The sequence below is a fragment of the Squalius cephalus genome, assembly GCF_949319135.1.
Source record: "Squalius cephalus genome assembly, chromosome: 4".
Taxonomy (NCBI): domain Eukaryota; kingdom Metazoa; phylum Chordata; class Actinopteri; order Cypriniformes; family Leuciscidae; genus Squalius; species Squalius cephalus.
Genome location: NC_137125.1, coordinates 3,180,349 through 3,197,539, shown reverse-complemented (window position 1 = coordinate 3,197,539; position 17,191 = coordinate 3,180,349). Strand labels below are relative to the sequence as shown.

At 42.9% G+C, this 17,191-nt stretch overlaps 1 protein-coding gene across 1 annotated transcript in view; it reads right to left on the bottom strand.

Annotated features, from left to right (window-relative positions):
* Positions 1–689: 689 nt before the first annotated feature.
* Positions 690–17,191, bottom strand: part of LOC307157241 (stonustoxin subunit beta-like) — a 23,850-nt gene continuing 7,348 nt past the window's right edge. Inside the window, exons 4-10 of the mRNA XM_079869098.1 lie at positions 17,172–17,191; positions 12,307–12,399; positions 10,406–12,130; positions 3,551–3,586; positions 3,380–3,415; positions 3,209–3,244; positions 690–2,148 (exon numbers count right to left, since the gene is read on the bottom strand). The exon at positions 17,172–17,191 is cut by the window's right edge and continues 77 nt beyond it. Of these exons, the coding sequence (XP_079725224.1) occupies positions 1,553–2,148; positions 3,209–3,244; positions 3,380–3,415; positions 3,551–3,586; positions 10,406–12,130; positions 12,307–12,399; positions 17,172–17,191 (2,542 nt within the window). The 3' untranslated portion in view covers positions 690–1,552. The remainder of the gene's footprint in view (positions 2,149–3,208; positions 3,245–3,379; positions 3,416–3,550; positions 3,587–10,405; positions 12,131–12,306; positions 12,400–17,171) is intronic.

Here is a 17,191-nt window from a genome sequence, read left to right as displayed (position 1 = left end):
CAGGCTCTTCAAGCATTAGCAGGCTCTTCACTGGACTCAGACAGAGGGAGGAATAGACAGCTGTGACTGCGAGTGAACAGCAGAAATAATTCCCACACCCACATCTCCACCACACACTGCAAGGCTTCACTCGTGCTCACCTCCACAATAAAACTGCAATTCAACAGACTCAGTGTACCAAGGCTTCCGCCCGCAATCCAGCCGAAGTTTTCTCTGGCTCTCTCATCTGTCTCTCTCATCTGTCTCTCTCATCTGTCTCTCTCGTCCTCTCTCTCGTCCTCTCTCTCCCGCGGCCTCCCGCCGCGACCGCGGCCACGGCCGCTCACGTGCTGCGCGTCTCACCTCTCATTCTCGTCGTGTCCCCCTCTGCTCGTGCCTCTGCTCGTGCCTCTCTCTCCCGCGGCCTCCCGCCGCGACCGCGGCCACGGCCGCTCACGTGCTGCGCATCTCACCTCTCATTCTCCTTGTGTGTTTTATCCTCTCAAAAAGCGGGAGTGGCCTCAATCAGACGCTCAAAGTGAAGTCCCTACACCTGTCGCCAATCTGCCGTTTAGTTGTCATGACGACAAACATTCATACAGATCTGGAGCTGTTTGTCACCCCGTGACAGTTGGAATCACCACAGTCTGGCGACTCCTGCTGGTCAGAACAGTGGGAATGCAATAACTCAGGCCAAACATGCACTAAAACAGCTTTTACAAACACATTCAAATGATTTATTGATTGTATAATCCATCAAATGCAATGAACTAATTATCTAATAAGATTAAATATCAGGTGTCTGTATAATATGTGTTCTTTGATCAATTTTCAGGACTTGCTGTGTTTCGAAGCTTCACTGGGATACAGAGTTATCAGCAAAAAGGTAAAGTTGCTTATTAGCGCCGCCATGTGGCTGAATCTCACAAGATTTGATTCACAGCCTCATCTTGACACAAATATGTCAATTTTCATAACAGTCAGACATTATGATTCGACCTTATTGGCTGCTGTGATTTCATTGGCTGCTGACGGGGATATTTGAAGAATATATATTATTTGACCCAGAGAAGATGAATATCAGGATTCGTTGGGATTGATCATGATGGCGTACAGCAGATATAGATCAACACATAAAAGTGGTAATTTTATATCTTCACAGTGTTTTGATGTATCAGGGGATTTTTGATGAGTTTCGAGCTTGAGATCTTTATGCCTTACAGTCTCAGACGCCCAAACATGTTTAGAGCAGAAAAATAATAATTGATAAAACAATATTGCAGCGGCTTCAGTGCTTGAACCTCTAAAATACACATGGATTTATATATGTTTAATAAATCCCACTTCTACATGAATTACAAATGATTGATGTGACTCTACTGTGAAACTAAATGAAGCTGATCTTCATCAACACAAACAGAGCTTGAGAAAAGCTCAGATACACACCGTCACACACACTGATGTCTATATGAGGATTTATTACACACAGTTATTCTGACATGATATTTCACTGACAGAAGTTCAGCTGTGTTATTAATGTGATGAAGAGACAAAAAGAGACTCTAGAACACTGTCACTGATTTATCATGCAGCTCAAAGCATTATGGTTAGAGTCTCTCATCAGGCTATTCTCACTCATCAACAGTTTCACTGATGATCCAGCATCAACCGCAAACCCCGGATAGAGCGGCTGAGTGAATGTGGTCTGGACTGTGTGTATGAGGCTCATTGTGTCTCCGCTGACGCTGTAGAAGGACAGAGTTCCTGCACTGTGATCCACATACACTCCTACTCTACGACCGATGGGCTTTACAGGGAGTTTAGTCTCTATGCTATTGTGCCAGAATGAGTAATAGGAGGAATAGCAGTACAAACTCCAGGACTGATCATTACCTCCAAACCAACACTCTTTACCCCGTCCCTTCCTGCTGATGCTCTTATATGACACTGATATACCCACAGCACGACTCCACTCAATCTCCCAGTAAGAGCGTCCACACACACTCTCTCTACAAAACACCTGACGATACAATACATCAGTACAATCAAATCTGTCTGGATGATCAGGATACAGCTGGACTCCGCCAGAGTTATAAATCACTGTGTTCTCCTCAGACAGATGGAGCTGTTTATGCACTGTGTTCAGATCCAGAGTGAGCTGATGGGAATCTGATGGAGAGAAAACACATCACAATCAGGAATTATGAATCTGATCTTTTAATGTAGCTGAACTCTTCATGTTCAATATATCGGCAGTGTGTCTCAGTACAGTTCAATCATCATTCACATGATCAACTCTTCCGTCGTTGAAGACGTTTCATTTCTCTTTATTCATTTTCTTTATAATTTTCTAATGTATTTTGTGGAGTCAGACTATGTTTGCACTTGTGTGCTGAGCAGAGAGCTGGTAGAGTTATATGTTAGAGGTATGCAGTGTTCACTTAGCACTTAGTGCTCCAATGATGATGATGCTTCAGATGTGTACAGTTGCTGTGCTCTTTGCGAGAAAAGGAATGTTTCAACTGATGTACCATTTGTATACCACTAATGCATTAATGTATACACTGAGAAATAGTTTCTTAATGTGGATAGTGGATTGTACCATGTCATTAGATGTTTTCGCTGTCTTAAAAGGAAGCTGTAAGTCTCTCTGTGATGTATATGCATGGTATAATGCATGGGTGGCACAAGCCTTTGGTGTGAGAGACCCGGGTTCGAATCCACTGTGAGACACCAATGTGTCCCTGAGCAAGACACTTAACCCCTAGTTGCTCCAGAGGCGTGCGACCTCTGACATATATAGCAATTGTAAGTCGCTTTGGATAAAAGCGTCAGCTAAATGAATAAATGTAAATGTAAATGTAAATGTAAATGTATATAAGCTCAATCTTACTGTACCCCGCTGAGACATGAGGGCGTTAGAGGAGGGTAAATTAGAGATGATGGGGTAAGGAAGGAGAAACCCAGAGAAAGTGTTTACAGCTTGCATGATGGGGTGAGAAGATAGAGATCTGGGATGAAGACCACTCTCATGTAGCCTTATATTCTTATATGCCTGTTTCTAGAGATCTCTTGGCAAAAGTAACTGGTGTAGCTTTCGTGATTCAACCGGGGAATGGGGGAATGGGGGAAACCATGATTTTTAAATCTACAGTCGTGTTTTCTTTCAGTGTCTACAGGAAGAACATGAACACACAAAGTGAGTTTCTCTGCTTGTTTTCTGACTTACATTGTAGGAACTCGCTCCTGGTCTTGGGAACAGTGGCTGTGGAAATCAGCAGACATGAAGAGTGTGATTATCATCTCAAGAGAAAGTGATCCTGCATCCATTGCTAACACATGCAGAAATCCTCCAACACAGAAGATCTTTAGAAATGTCTCTGCTTGTTTTCTGACTTACATTGAAGGAACTCGGTCTTGGTCTTGGGAACAGTGGCTGTGGAAATCAACAGACATGAAGAGTGTGATTATCATGTCAAGAGAAAGTGATCCTGCATCCATTGCTAACACATGCAGAAATCCTCCAACACAGAAGATCTTTAGAAATGTCTCTGCTTGTTTTCTGACTTACATTGAAGGAACTCGGTCTTGGTCTTGGGAACAGTGGCTGTGGAAATCAACAGACATGAAGAGTGTGATTATCATGTCAAGAGAAAGTGATCCTGCATCCATTGCGAACACATGCAGAAATCCTCCAACACAGACGATATTTAGAAATGTCTCTGCTGTTTAAGTCAAGTCAAGTCAAGTTTATTTATATAGCGCTTTTCACAATAGAGATTGTATCAAAGCAGCTTCACAGTATTAAATTAAAACAATACATCAATGTTTGTTTCTAGTGGAAAACGTCCACGTTTGGTAATGCTGATCAATAGTATTGTTGATTGATTAATTAAATTACGCAGCACTAAGATCAAGTAAAACTAGTATTAAGATACAGCCTTGGTCAGAAGCTAATAGTAAATCATTTGTGATTTTAATGAGCGCAGTTTCAGTGCTATGGTGCGGCCTGAATCCAGACTGAAACTTTTCATAGATGTCATTTTCTTGCAAGAAAGAGCCCAGTTGAGCGGACACAACTTTTTCTAGTATTTTAGACATAAAAGGAAGATTTGAAATGGGTCTATAATTTGCTAGGTTATTATGATCTAATTGAGGTTTCTTAATGAGAGGTTTTATAACTGCCAATTTAAATGTTCTTGGAACATGACCTACCAACTAATTCAATAGTTTAGTTGGTATAGGATCTAATAAACATGTTGTTGTTTTTGATGAAGTGATAAGTTTATTTAACTCTGTTTGTTTTATAGTTGTAAAGCACTGTAATTGTTCTTGCGGGGTGATAATCGAGGCTGAATTATAAGGCACGATTGAAGATTGAACGTTTACAATTGTGGTTCTGATGCTTTCTATCTTCTCAGTGAAGAAATTCATAAAATCGTTACTACCAAACTGTAACGGGATATTTTGTTCAGGTGACGTCTGTTTATTTGTTAGTCTAGCCACGGTGTTAAATAAAAACCTTGGATTGTTTTGGTTGTTTTCTATTAGTTTGCGGAGGTGCTCAGCCCTGGCTGCTTTTAGGGCCTTTTTATAACGTGACATACTGTCTTTCCAAGCGATTCTAAAAACCTCTAAATTAGTTTGTCTCCATTTACGCTCTAATTTACGGGTTTCTCTCTTTAGATCATGCGTAGTATTGTTATACCATGGTGCTTTAATTTTCTCTCTGACCTTTTTTATTTTAGTAGGTGCGACAATATCCAATGTTCTAGAGAGAATTGTGCTCATAGTGCTAGTTAGTTCTTCTAGTTCATCTGTTTGTTTGGGTTCAGGCAGCAGCTGAGACAGATCGCATAAACAATTTGAGAAATTATCTATGGTAGATGGAAGGATTGTTCTGCCTGGTCGATAACGCGGCGCAGCATGACATTTTACAGCAGTACGTAATATGCAAGTTACCATGTAATGGTCAGTGACATCATCACTTTGCGGTATAATATCTATATCGGTTGGATCGGTTCCATATGATATAATTAAATCGAGTGTATGATTAAGACGATGAGTGGGACCAGTGACATTTTGCTTGACCCCAAAGGAGTTTAATAAATCTGTAAACGCAGCCCCTAACGCATCATTTGAATTATCTACGTGTATGTTAAAAATCTCCAACAATTAATGCTTTATCGACGTTGACCAATAGGTCTGAGAGAAAATCTGCAAACTCTTTTAGGAAATCAGCCTAAGGCCCAGGCGGTCTATATACGGTAGCCAAGGCTAGAGATAATAGGGATTTTTTTTTTAACATCTAAGAGCGTAACATTTAGTACAAGTACTTCAAACGAAATAAACTTATAACCCGTTTTCTGAGTAACATTAAGAATATCTTTATAGATCGTTGCAACACCGCCGCCACGACCAATCAGACGGGGCTCGTGCTTATAGGAGTATCCTGATGGAGTAGACTCATTTAGTCCGAAATAATCATTTGGTTTAAGCCAGGTTTCAGTAAGGCAAAGTACATCGATGCTATTATCTGTGACTATTTCATTTACAATAACTGCCTTAGGTGTGAGTGATCTAATGTTTAAAAGACCTAGCTTTAGAAATTGTTTTTGTTTACTAATAGCAACATTTTCTGTTTTAATAACAATTAGATTTTTCCTAGATCCTGCAGTAGATTTTTTTGATCTCACTAAACGAGGAATAGACACAGTTTCTATGCAATGTTCTACACTAGTATTTATATCAGTTAAGTTGGTTCAGCAGAGACTGTAATTTGAACTTTTGGTTACTAGTCAATCGGTATTTAACATTTTGGAGATGTTATCCGACAGAAGATCCACTCCGAATCTGCTTGGGTGTAAGCCATCAGCACGGTAAAGCCTAGGACGCTCCCAAAACAGATTCCAATTATTTACAAAGAGCAGTTTCTGCTCATTACACCATGACATTAACCATTCGTTTAGCGCGAATAATCTACTGAACTTTTCATGGCCTCGTCTGTACGTGGGAAGCGGTCCAGACACAATGATCGTTGTTTCAGGCGATGTACTGCGTACCGTCTCGATCAGGCTCCTGAAGTCTTTCTTCAGAACTTCTGTCTGCTGCTGCCTGATATCGTTCGCTCCCGCGTGCAACAGGACGGCTTCGACACGCTCATTACCATTCAAAATCTCGGGTACCCGCGTAGCGATATCGAGAACACGAGCACCAGGAAAGCAGTGAGTACGCACCTTACTTTTTCCTAACGTAGCGTGGACGTGCCGGACGATGGAATCAGCGATGATCACAGCGCGTTCTCGGTTATTGCGTTCCGTTTCGCGAAGAGGGGAGAAACGGGTCTGGGTGGAGATCTCAAAAACCGGGAAGGGCGGAGAGATTCTTGCTCTCATCCTGGCTCGCGTCTTCCGCTGCGGAACAACCCAGGCTTCGTGGTGGCGTGTCGGAGCCGGAGTGAACGAAACCATGGCTGATTGTGACCTCGGCGCGCGGGACCGATGCTGAGAAACGCACGGAGTAGACGAGGTCGGAGTCAGCGTGTTAGTAACGTTAATCACTGATTTGTGTGCATCGACGCGTGATGTTTCAAGAGCTAAATGCCGGTCCCTCAGCTCGGCCTGTCTCATTAAAAGGTCGTGGATCTGGTTCTCAACAGCTTCCAGTTCAGACTGCACAGCGTGCAGCTCAAATGTGTCCTCACCTGCACCAAAAGGTAGCCTACTTACATCTGATATATTCGCCATTTTAACAGATGGACAGTAAGTTAGCAACGACGCTACCAGTGATGCTAGCAATATTAATACTAATTTATGACTGAAGTCTTGGATATAATCCGTCTTTTTAGTGGTACGGGTGTAGAGTAGACGCACGATAGACGAGATGTTTGTAAGTGAGTTTGGAGAAGACTCGTTCAGCCGTGATCCACGGACGTAACCTATAAGAGTATCCAGCGTTGGATCACTTAATAGGCTTGAGACGCGTCTGCTCAACAGTCCGCGTTGTAACTATGAGGTGAGGAAAAGTAGAAAATGTTCGTTGTAAGTGTAAAGAGAAAATCAAGAATTATAAATCAAATCGGTGGAGCTCCAAAGACAACAACGCGTGTTTACAGAGTTCAAATCCTGACATGACCACTGTTGAAGGTTTGATATTATTGACATGTCACCATATTTGATTTGGCTTCTGTAGACATGAACTGATCACAGATTTGATTTGAAAGAGAATAGGACTTAAATTTCACTTTGCTCATATTTCAAAGTAATCAATCATATCGCTTCATAAGACTTGGATTAAACCTCAACCTCCTTATATTTTTCAAAGAGACATCAATAGATCAATAAATGTCTCATGATCAATAACTGAATTAGCCTATATTATAATTCTACTGCTTATTAGAATTTCTGTGAATATGGAAGCCACATTTTATTTATAATTAAATATAAATCAAAAATGCATCATTGGTGTTTGGTTTTAAATGTTGATTTCACAAAATCACGTCTCTTAAATTCTTAAAAACATATTGTTATCGGACATTAATTCAACTCTTGGTATCAGTAGAATCAGCAGTATTTAAATGTGTGATTTTAGCAGTAATGACGGGCTACAGTAGGCCCATGTTAGTGGTGTTAGAAGTTACACCGTTTTTGGATTTGAGTCGACTCACCCACATTAATGATTTCAAGACATGTAATATACATATCACACCTTTAGCTGTCATCTTCTGATTGGTCAGTTTGAACATCTCACATTTGGGTTACAGTCACATCGTCAAGGGATAAAAGAAGATTGAGGCAGTTGCTCTGGCTCTTCGATTCACTCTCTCTTCTTTCCTCTGGCTCGTTCTCTCTTCTCTTTTCTAATGCTGGGTACACACCAAAAGATAATGGGGTCGATTTCCCCCCTTCCGACAATCCTAGCTAATTCCCGATTATCTTGATGGTTCAACAGATTATCTTATCAGATTTTCCCGTGGTGTGAGGTGTGTTAAGAGTGTCCGACCCTGCTCGGAAGAACGATCGCGAATTGTAATTTATGATCAGAAATCCTGATGTGTGGGGGGGGGAACCCCAAGGACAAATGCACACACGTTCTGGAGATTATCACGTGAAACAAAACAATATCCAATCAGTAAGTGAGATGATGTCAGACGGAAGCATAACAAACGCAGTCACGGCGCAGCACAAAGTGAAATAGATGTGGACAGCAGAGATGGAGGATCAGCTTGTCGATCATTCCAACAACAAAATCATTCCAAACACTTTCATTGCAATTTCTTTCTGCATATCGTCCGCCGTGCTTATTCTGAAGTCTAATAATTCTGAAGCGAGATTTCCTGTGTTCACAGTCGAGACTCTGGTTGAAAATCTGTTCGTGTGTGGTGTGCTGTCTTTGTCACATCATGGCACACACACATTATAGGACCAAAACGCTTAAATCTAGGATTTTTTGTCCTCATGTTTGTGGTCCATCACATTTTGGAAATCTTATAAGATGTAAAAAATCTTTTGGTGTGTACCCAGCATTTTTCTTTCTTCTTCTACCTATTGCAATACATTAGCGTCAAACTAGTAACGCTCTCCTAAATATTTAACTATTGTAACTGCGCTTATTTCCGTCGTTGGAATAAGTGGCAGTGGGTGGTAATAGACCAGAAATGTACAGTTTTCGACCATCTTGCTGATAACGTTTCTTTAGCGGGCTGTAGCGGTTGTCACTTAGTTTAAGATCCGCACCTTACTTTCATACACAGTGGGTTTAAGTGTCAACAGTTTTTGTGTGTTAAGTTGATTATTTTTGTTTATTATTGTTATTGTTTTTTATTCTTATGTCAGTTTTAAATGTCCTATTGGTTTTCATACAGAGAAATGTACATTTCAGTTGTTCAAGGCTTTGTATTGTTTATTGTGAATGTCATATGATTAAGTACAGTAGCCTCCATTAGACATCAAATACATAATATACTCTGCGTCTTTAAGGACTATTTGTAACAAATATGTTCGAAAATAGTATGTTCTGTAATAAATATTGGAGAACAAATGATTATGAATTTTTCTGATAAAACTCCTTCTGAAATACCTTCTTCTGAAAACTCCCCAGAAATTGAATATATTAAAGACTGGTTGAATGCATTAACTGTAACTGATGAAGAAGAAGCAGAAAATAGAAATGTTAATGTCACAGGCAAAGTTGAGATTTTTATGGATGATATTATAGTTCAACACCTCCAGAGGGACAACGCAAAAAGAGCTCGCAAGACGGAGAAGGGGAGAAAGATGTTGGCGAATGTCTTCCACTAAGGCTCAACTCCCTCGAGACGAACCAATTCACCGTGCTCAGCAGTTAATAAAGATTATCAGACAAGTTGAACGATTAAATAAGAAGATAATAGACACTGCAAACAGTTTTATGGTTGAAAATGAAATAAAATTTTAAAATGAGGATGTGTTGAATTTGCAGAGCAAGCTCAAGTTACTTAAAGCCTAATTCGAGCTTGGCCGGCAAACTTAAGAGTCACTGTTAGAAGTGTGATGTATGTGTGTAGCTAAAGGTGCATGACATGTTTAGGGGTGTTAAAATCCAATGTAGTTTTGAAGAGAACTTTTGACATCTCTTGCTTCAAACATAGAAAATGTGTGAGGTTAGAGAGGGGTCAAAAGGGCTGTGATAGAGGAACTTCCCATATAAAGCTTTTAATGTACATGCTGCATAGAATAAGTGTGGAAAAAATAATAGATAACTTGAACATGTGCTTGTACAAGCTTATGCTAATAGAGGGACCAGGATAAGTCCCAAGAAATTACCTTATAAGGGAATTATCTGTACTATAATGACAGCCCATAATTAGAAGGCGGCCCAAAAGATGGAGTTAGTATAAAAAGGCCTGGACGAGTTTTTTTCAGGCCGCACTTCGGGTGAAGACTTTTACATGCTTATGTTATTTTTGCCTTTGAGAGTTTTGTCTTTGTATTATTCTGAATCTTTTTAAAATAAAACAAAATCATGTTGTGGTAATTCGTAAAGCGTTTTAAATAAGTCTCAGAGTATTTTTTTCCTATAAATATATCTTGATTTTGGTCATGGATCATTAATACTGGCAAACGCCCAGTGCATTCGAATTCATGATTGATCTGGTTAGAGGCACCGCTGAGGACCCTGAATCAACATCCTACATCCTTGATCCAAAAGGTAAGAGCAAAATTTAATTGCAGTAAATTATGGAGATGTATGAGAATGGTTTATGGGTGACAGCGGTATAGAAATACAGTCAAATGGGAAACACTTCACAACATGTTACACATTTATTAATAGCCACACCTGTTAGGAAATATGGTTATCAATACAAACATTGACTGTGTGAAAGAAGCAAATTATATATATATTTTTTAAAAAGATTCATGCAAAAAAATGTGCACATGACACTCACCTGAAGACTGTATGGGGACGATAGTGTCACTGGCTTCACTCACTCCCACTTTATCCACTATCCTGTAGCGGATCAAGGACTGTTTTCTAGACTCCAATCCAGTCAGATTAAAGACTTCATCAGCTGTGTTCATGATAATCCACTGTTCCTCAGCGCCAGAATCTGCTTTCTCCTGCTGGTACTCCACTCTGAACTGCACAGTTTCTCCAGTTGGGGACTTCTGCAGTTTCAGGGTCACACCGCGATCCAGGACCTTCATCACTTCTGGTGGAGGAGGCTTCGACACGGGCTGGAACTGTGTGTCTGTCAGCTTCCCTGATTCATACAGATAGATAGAGGAGCCAGGATTGGAGGGATCAGAGATGGCAGAAATAATGAATCGATATCTCTTTTCATCTTTATTAGCCTCTGAAAAACTTCTGAAAAGAGATAAGTTCTTTCTCATCTTTGAGATGACATCAGGATCGTTGAACCACTTTCTGACAGATGCTAACGTGCTAGAAGTGTGTTTCATTCCCACATCAAGCTCTTTAAACTCATCAGATTCCAGAAACTTCTTCAGAGCTGAAAGATACGGGTCTTCATACTTCAGAGATGTGAAGGTCAAGCACACCACAACATCAATATTAGGATTAAAGAGGATGGCGTTGAGACGGTTTGAGTCTACAGTTTTGATTTCCTTCAGTATCTCGGTGTGAGAACTCAAGAGGTTAACTTCAGCCTTTGCATGATCTAACCACTGGTTAAGCATGTCAGCATTAAAGGGGGAGCTGTAGTGAATCTTCAGGATGTCTTCCAATGAATTTTGCTCCATCTCTCCTCCTCGTATAGAAGGCAAGACCTTGGCCACTTCTTTCAGGAGCACCGTTTTGTAAATACTAAATGAGCTCTGAAATGAATGCAGCCTCTCTTTGATCTCATTGAAAATATTTACAATCGGTTTACTAGACAGGTCGTTGCATGTCCTCTGTACTTCTCCCAGCCCCTCTATTATATCTTCAGTGTTGGAAACCAGACGTGTGGTGATTTCTCTCTCCAACTGAGCTGCTTTTGTATCCAGTAGAGAAAGAGGATAGAGCCAGACTTTTATTGGAACTGCACTCTGTGGATTCTCCTTCAGTATAGTGGGGAGCTTCTTGTACACCTCTAGGGCCTCCATGTAAGTGGTGGGGTTCTGATCAAGGCGGACGTCACCATAAAATGTGCAGGAGATGCTCTCAACCACTTTCTTTTGAGCATCTGTCATATTTACAGCTCTGTGTCCCGTAATGGAAAATTGAGGAATCTTCTCGACCATGACATTCAGGTCTCCCTCAATCTCCTGCTTGTCTTCCTCTTCTGTAAATGTCCGATCAAACACCATGATGGCCTGAGCTCCGTATAGTACACCAGTGACGACATGAGTTGCAGTTTTCTGGTCAAAGACCTGAGGGTAGGTGATCAGACCCAACTGAGTCATAGTGAGCTGTTCGAATCTGGAGGTTTCACTGTAATACATTGTAACTCTGGACTGTTGGTTTGAGGATTTGGTGTCACGCAGGAACTTGGCAGATCCTCCCACCTCCACCAGCCCTCCCAAGAAGCTGGCCTTCAGGGAAGCACTCACATCCATGAGACTGGACTTACTGGAAAGAGAGTCTGAGCTACTGAACTTCAAATCTGTCCTGGGCTGTGGACGACTGTCCAGATCTTTACTCAATGATGTCTTATCCCACAGAATAACACCTGAAATGAGAAATTACTTTTTGAGTTATGTACGAGGAAGTGATGTACTGTTGAAAAAACATGCAGGTTTTATAGTGTTGTTACACAAGAATTTGTAATTAGTGATGCAATATTTGATGAAGAGGGGAAAATAAACTTGTAATTATTTATATATTTATTTTATGTTTGTAAAGCACCTGGAATGAAGGTATCCTTGCGGCAATCATACAGCATACCAGGAAACAGAGGTCTTCCTAGAGCTGCCACTTCAATGGTCTGTGATGTCAGGGCTGCAGTAAATAACAAATAAAAGGTATAATTAGAATATTTATCATATATTAACAAAATTATATCTGATGGTAATGAATACTGTTTAACTTTTTACCCAGCAGCATTTTTGAAAAAAGTTGCCAGCCACTGCCAGCATTTTTTTTTATAATTTTCCAAAATTTTCATGACCCCCAGAATATTTTGTTGTATAAATATCTCAAACTTGCAAAATTTCAAAAGAAAGAGCACACCCTCTGCTTTAAAAAACAAAAAGGTTTTATTCTAGCTTCATGCATTCCTTTTTAAGTAAAAAAAAAGAAAATATAATAATTATATAATATAACAATAATTCGAGCAAAAAGCTGAGAAAATCACATTTTTGTTAAAGAATACGTCTGGTTCTAATTCAGAACGATGATCAAAACATAGATGGACAGAGTAGATTGAGTCAACACCCTCAAAGCTTGCACAGTCCTATAGCTTGTCCTGGGTCGACTTTTCATTCGGTAACATTAGGCAGTTTTGATTAAATTATGTTTTATTAACAAAGTTCTGGATGAGCACGTTCAAATAATTGATCCAATTATCACATCATTTTAACCAGCTGTCAACAATCAGTAATCAACATGTCTATCCAATCAGCATGAGTGGAGACCTATATATATACTTATTTGATATACAATGTTCCTCGACAGTTTTTCAGCATCCCTCCACCACCCTGTCTCCTCACACTCGCCTGGTTACTTCCTAACCAGCAATGCGGGGGGAGTACTCTGGGTTAGTGGTGGGCAGATCGAGGCTTCGTGAAACAATGAAACAGTTGAAGCAAATGTGCCATATTGTGTCGAGGCTTTGAAACAATCTGACACCCGTCTCAACGGTGACACCTAGTGGTCACTTGCAGGTGTTGATCTGAAACAACCTTGACAAAGAGCCATTGATTTTTATTTTATTTTTTTATTATTGTATTTTTATAATATGTGGAAGCTTGTAACCTGTAGGCTCCTCACTGTGCATAATGTATCAAGCCACAATGTCTCTGTCACGGAACTGCTCCGAGACTTGAAAGTTAGATCCAAATGCAGCTTTATTTAAGGGCAATCCAGGGTGGAGCAGGCTCAGGCTGTGCAGGCAACCAGGGCGGAGCAGGCTCAGGCTGTGCAGGCGACCAGGGCGAAGCAGGCTCAGGCTGTGCAGGCGACCAAGGCGGAGCAGGCTGTGCAGGCGACCAGGGTGGAGCAGGCTCAGGCTGTGCAGGCGACCAGGGCGGAGCAGGCAGTGCAGGCGACCAGGGAGGAGCAGGCAGTGCAGGCGACCAGGGAGGAGACGACCCTTCAGGCGGCCAGGGAGGAGACGACCCTTCAGGAGGCCAGGGCGGAGACGACCCTTCAGGCGGCCAGGGCGGAGACGACCCTTCAGTCGGCCAGGGAGGAGACGACCCTTCAGCCGGCCAGGGAGGAGACGACCCTTCAGGCGGCCAGGGCGGAGACGACCCTTCAGGCGGCCAGGGAGGAGACGACCCTTCAGGCGGCCAGGGCGGAGACGACCCTTCAGGCGGCCAGGGAGGAGACGACCCTTCAGGAGGCCAGGGCGGAGACGACCCTTCAGCCGGCCAGGGAGGAGACTACCCTTCAGCCGGCCAGGGAGGAGACGACCCTTCAGGAGGCCAGGGCGGAGACGACCCTTCAGGCGGCCAGGGCGGAGACGACCCTTCAGGCGACCATGGCACAGGAACAGACACCGGCTCAGGCACAGGAACAGACAGACTCCGACTCAGGGACAGGAACAGACAGACTCCGACTCAGGGACAGGAACAGACTCCGGCTCAGGGACAGGAACAGACACATGCTCAGGAACAGGAACAGACACATGCTTAGGCACATAAACAGACACAAGCTCAGGCACAGGAACAGACACATGCTCAGGCACAGGAACAGACACATGCTCAGGCACAGGAACAGACACATGCTCAGGCACAGGAACAGACACATGCTCAGGCATAGGAACAGACACATCGGCGGCCATCTCTGCTGAGGGCTCAGGTTCAGGCGTGTCGGCGGCCATCTCTGCTGAGGGCTCAGGCAATGTGGCGGCGGCCATCTTGTCCGGAGACACTGGCTCGGCAGCGGCCATCTTGTCCGGAGACACTGGCTCGGGGGCGGCCATTTTGTCCGGAGACACTGGCTCGGAGGTGGCCATCTTGTCCGGAGACACTGGCTCGGGGGCGGCCATCTTGTCCGGAGACACTGGCTTGGGGGCAGCCATCTTGTCCGGAGACACTGGCTCGGCAGCTGTGGCGTGAGCAGACTCAGACTTGGCAGGCGTGACGTGAAGAGACTCAGAAATGGTAAACGTGACAAGAAGAGTCTCTGGATCGGCAAACGTGACGTGAAGCATCTCTGGATCGGTAGAAGTGACGTGAAGCATCTTTGGATCCGCGGACGTGACGTGAAGCGTCTCTGGATCGGCGGTAGTGACGTGGACAGTCTCTGGATCGGTGGACGTGACGTGAACAGTCTCTGGATCGGCGGACGTGACGTGAAGCATCTCTGGATCGGTAGAAGTGACGTGAAGCATCTTTGGATCGGCGGACATGACGTGAAGCATCTCTGGATCGGTGGTAGTGATGTGGACAGTCTCTGGATCGGCGGACGTGACGTGAACAGTCTCTGGATCTGTGGACGTGATGTGAACAGTCTCTGAATCATTACCGCTGACACCTCTGAAGGTTCTGCAGTGGTAGCATCAAGAGACAGGTAGAGTTCATTAACAGGACAGGTGCAGTGCTCATCTACGGTTCCTTTGACTGTGACATGACAGGCTGAGAGGATATTGCTGGGCGCTACCACCATACAAGGGGCTGAGGTGAGCACCACCGCTTCAAGAGGTTCTGCAGCACATGCTGCCACCTCTGGTGAACCTGCAGCGGTTGCCATCGCCTGGGGCACTACTGAGGTGGTGTACGCGGCCCAAACGCAACAAAGCGATCCCCATTAAGGGAAGAAACTTGTTGAGACATTGGCTCAGAAATGTAGTCTGTGAGTGAACAAGATAGTCTGGTGTGGAGTGCCCTCTGGTGGCTCTCAAGGGCTCTCAAGTTATAGTCTCACTTTTTTATTGATTTTTATTTAAAAATATTTATTTCTCTGCTGTGGAAGGACTTAGCCTACTTCTTTTACAGATAATTTCTCCAGCCTTTGAAAAAATCCTCTCACAAGGGACACTTGTTGCTGGCATGCAAAGATATTTTTTAGCAAGGACATACAAAGAATTATATTTCAAACAATGCATACCATACATGGGTGTTTTGAATCACGCTTCGGATCAGTGTTTCGAAACATCTGCGCTTCGGGATCTAGAAAAGCTTCGGAACGTAAGTTTCGCGTCAGCCATCCCTACTCTGGGTTCGGGCCCAATATCAGAGCTCGGAGCCCTCTCTCCGGACAGCACGCCAAATATGCATACCATTTGTTCTATCTAACTTATTTGTAAGTGTGAACTCGTGAATGTGATATTTAATGTTGATGAATGAATGTTTCTGCTTCTTTTTCACCTGTGTTTTGATCAGGAGATATGTAATATGCCCCCTACCGTAAAACAGTGAAAACACGAAAAGCCGAAAATTTCTGTCAATGGCGGGGAAAGAGTTAATACTGAAGAAATCCATTTTAAAATAAAGATGCAAGCAGCAATATGGGGTCAAGCAAGCACTGAAGCCATAGCAAGCACATGGCATGGCAAAGAAACTGGTCAGAAGAAATACAGAATTAAACTTTTGACCTTCAGGTCAGTATAATTATATCATATAAAATGCTTAATTTGCAAAAAGCAACTTACAATAGAGTCTCTTACATCAATCACCAGAGCGAGAAAGACTTCATCTGCTATATCCAGTCCAGGCTCTTAGGATTTATGTCAGGCCAATGGCGTACATTCTCCCAGTTATTTACAAGTGTGGATATATGCAGGTTGGGGTGATGAACATTAAGATTGGGGCATAAGGTTGGGGCATGCCGAATGGTAGGGGTGTGGGCAAGGGTCTTTATTATTGGTTGTGAAAGCTGTCGGCCAAGGTGTGCAGCAGGGTTAGTTTCTGTTGTAGCAATTGACCTGTCGGCACACCTCCTTTCTGCACACCCATTGCTCCAACCTGCAACTACCCCTGTCTTGTTTTCTGGTCTGCTTTAGTAACACAGTCACCAAGCAGTGCCTTTCCCATTGGATTATAGATGCTATCGCTCTGTCCTATGAGGCTCTCGTAATGGCTTTGCCTCTGGAAATCCACAAGGAGTGTAGCATCTTCTAAAGCTCTATCTAGGGGTGAGCCCTTACATGAGGTTTGTGCTGCAGCCGGCTGGCCCTCTCCGCACACATTCCTCAGGACTTACAGTATGGACATGGGTTCAAACCCAGGGTCACAGGTCCTTCAGGGTTTCCAAAGTCATGTCTGCATTCAACAATTTTCTGTGGCAGTATTACACAGCCTTGTTGGGCAGGCAATCTTCCTCAGTGTGGCAGCATTGGTAATGACATTTCCATAGTGCCAATGCCATGACAGCGTTGAGTTCCCTTCGAAAGGGAACGCCTCAGGTTATGCTTGTAACCTGGTTCCCTGAAAGGGGAACGGGAGGCTGTCATGGCGTTGACACTACGGGAATGTCATTACCAACCCTTCTTAGGGAACTGGGTTGCATACGTAACCTGAGACAATTTTTCCTTCAAATGATATTGAATCTGTCCAGTGATATTTTTGATAGCACATTCACATTTTGTAACAACATTTCAATCTTACCTGAATGTTTTTTGTTTCCT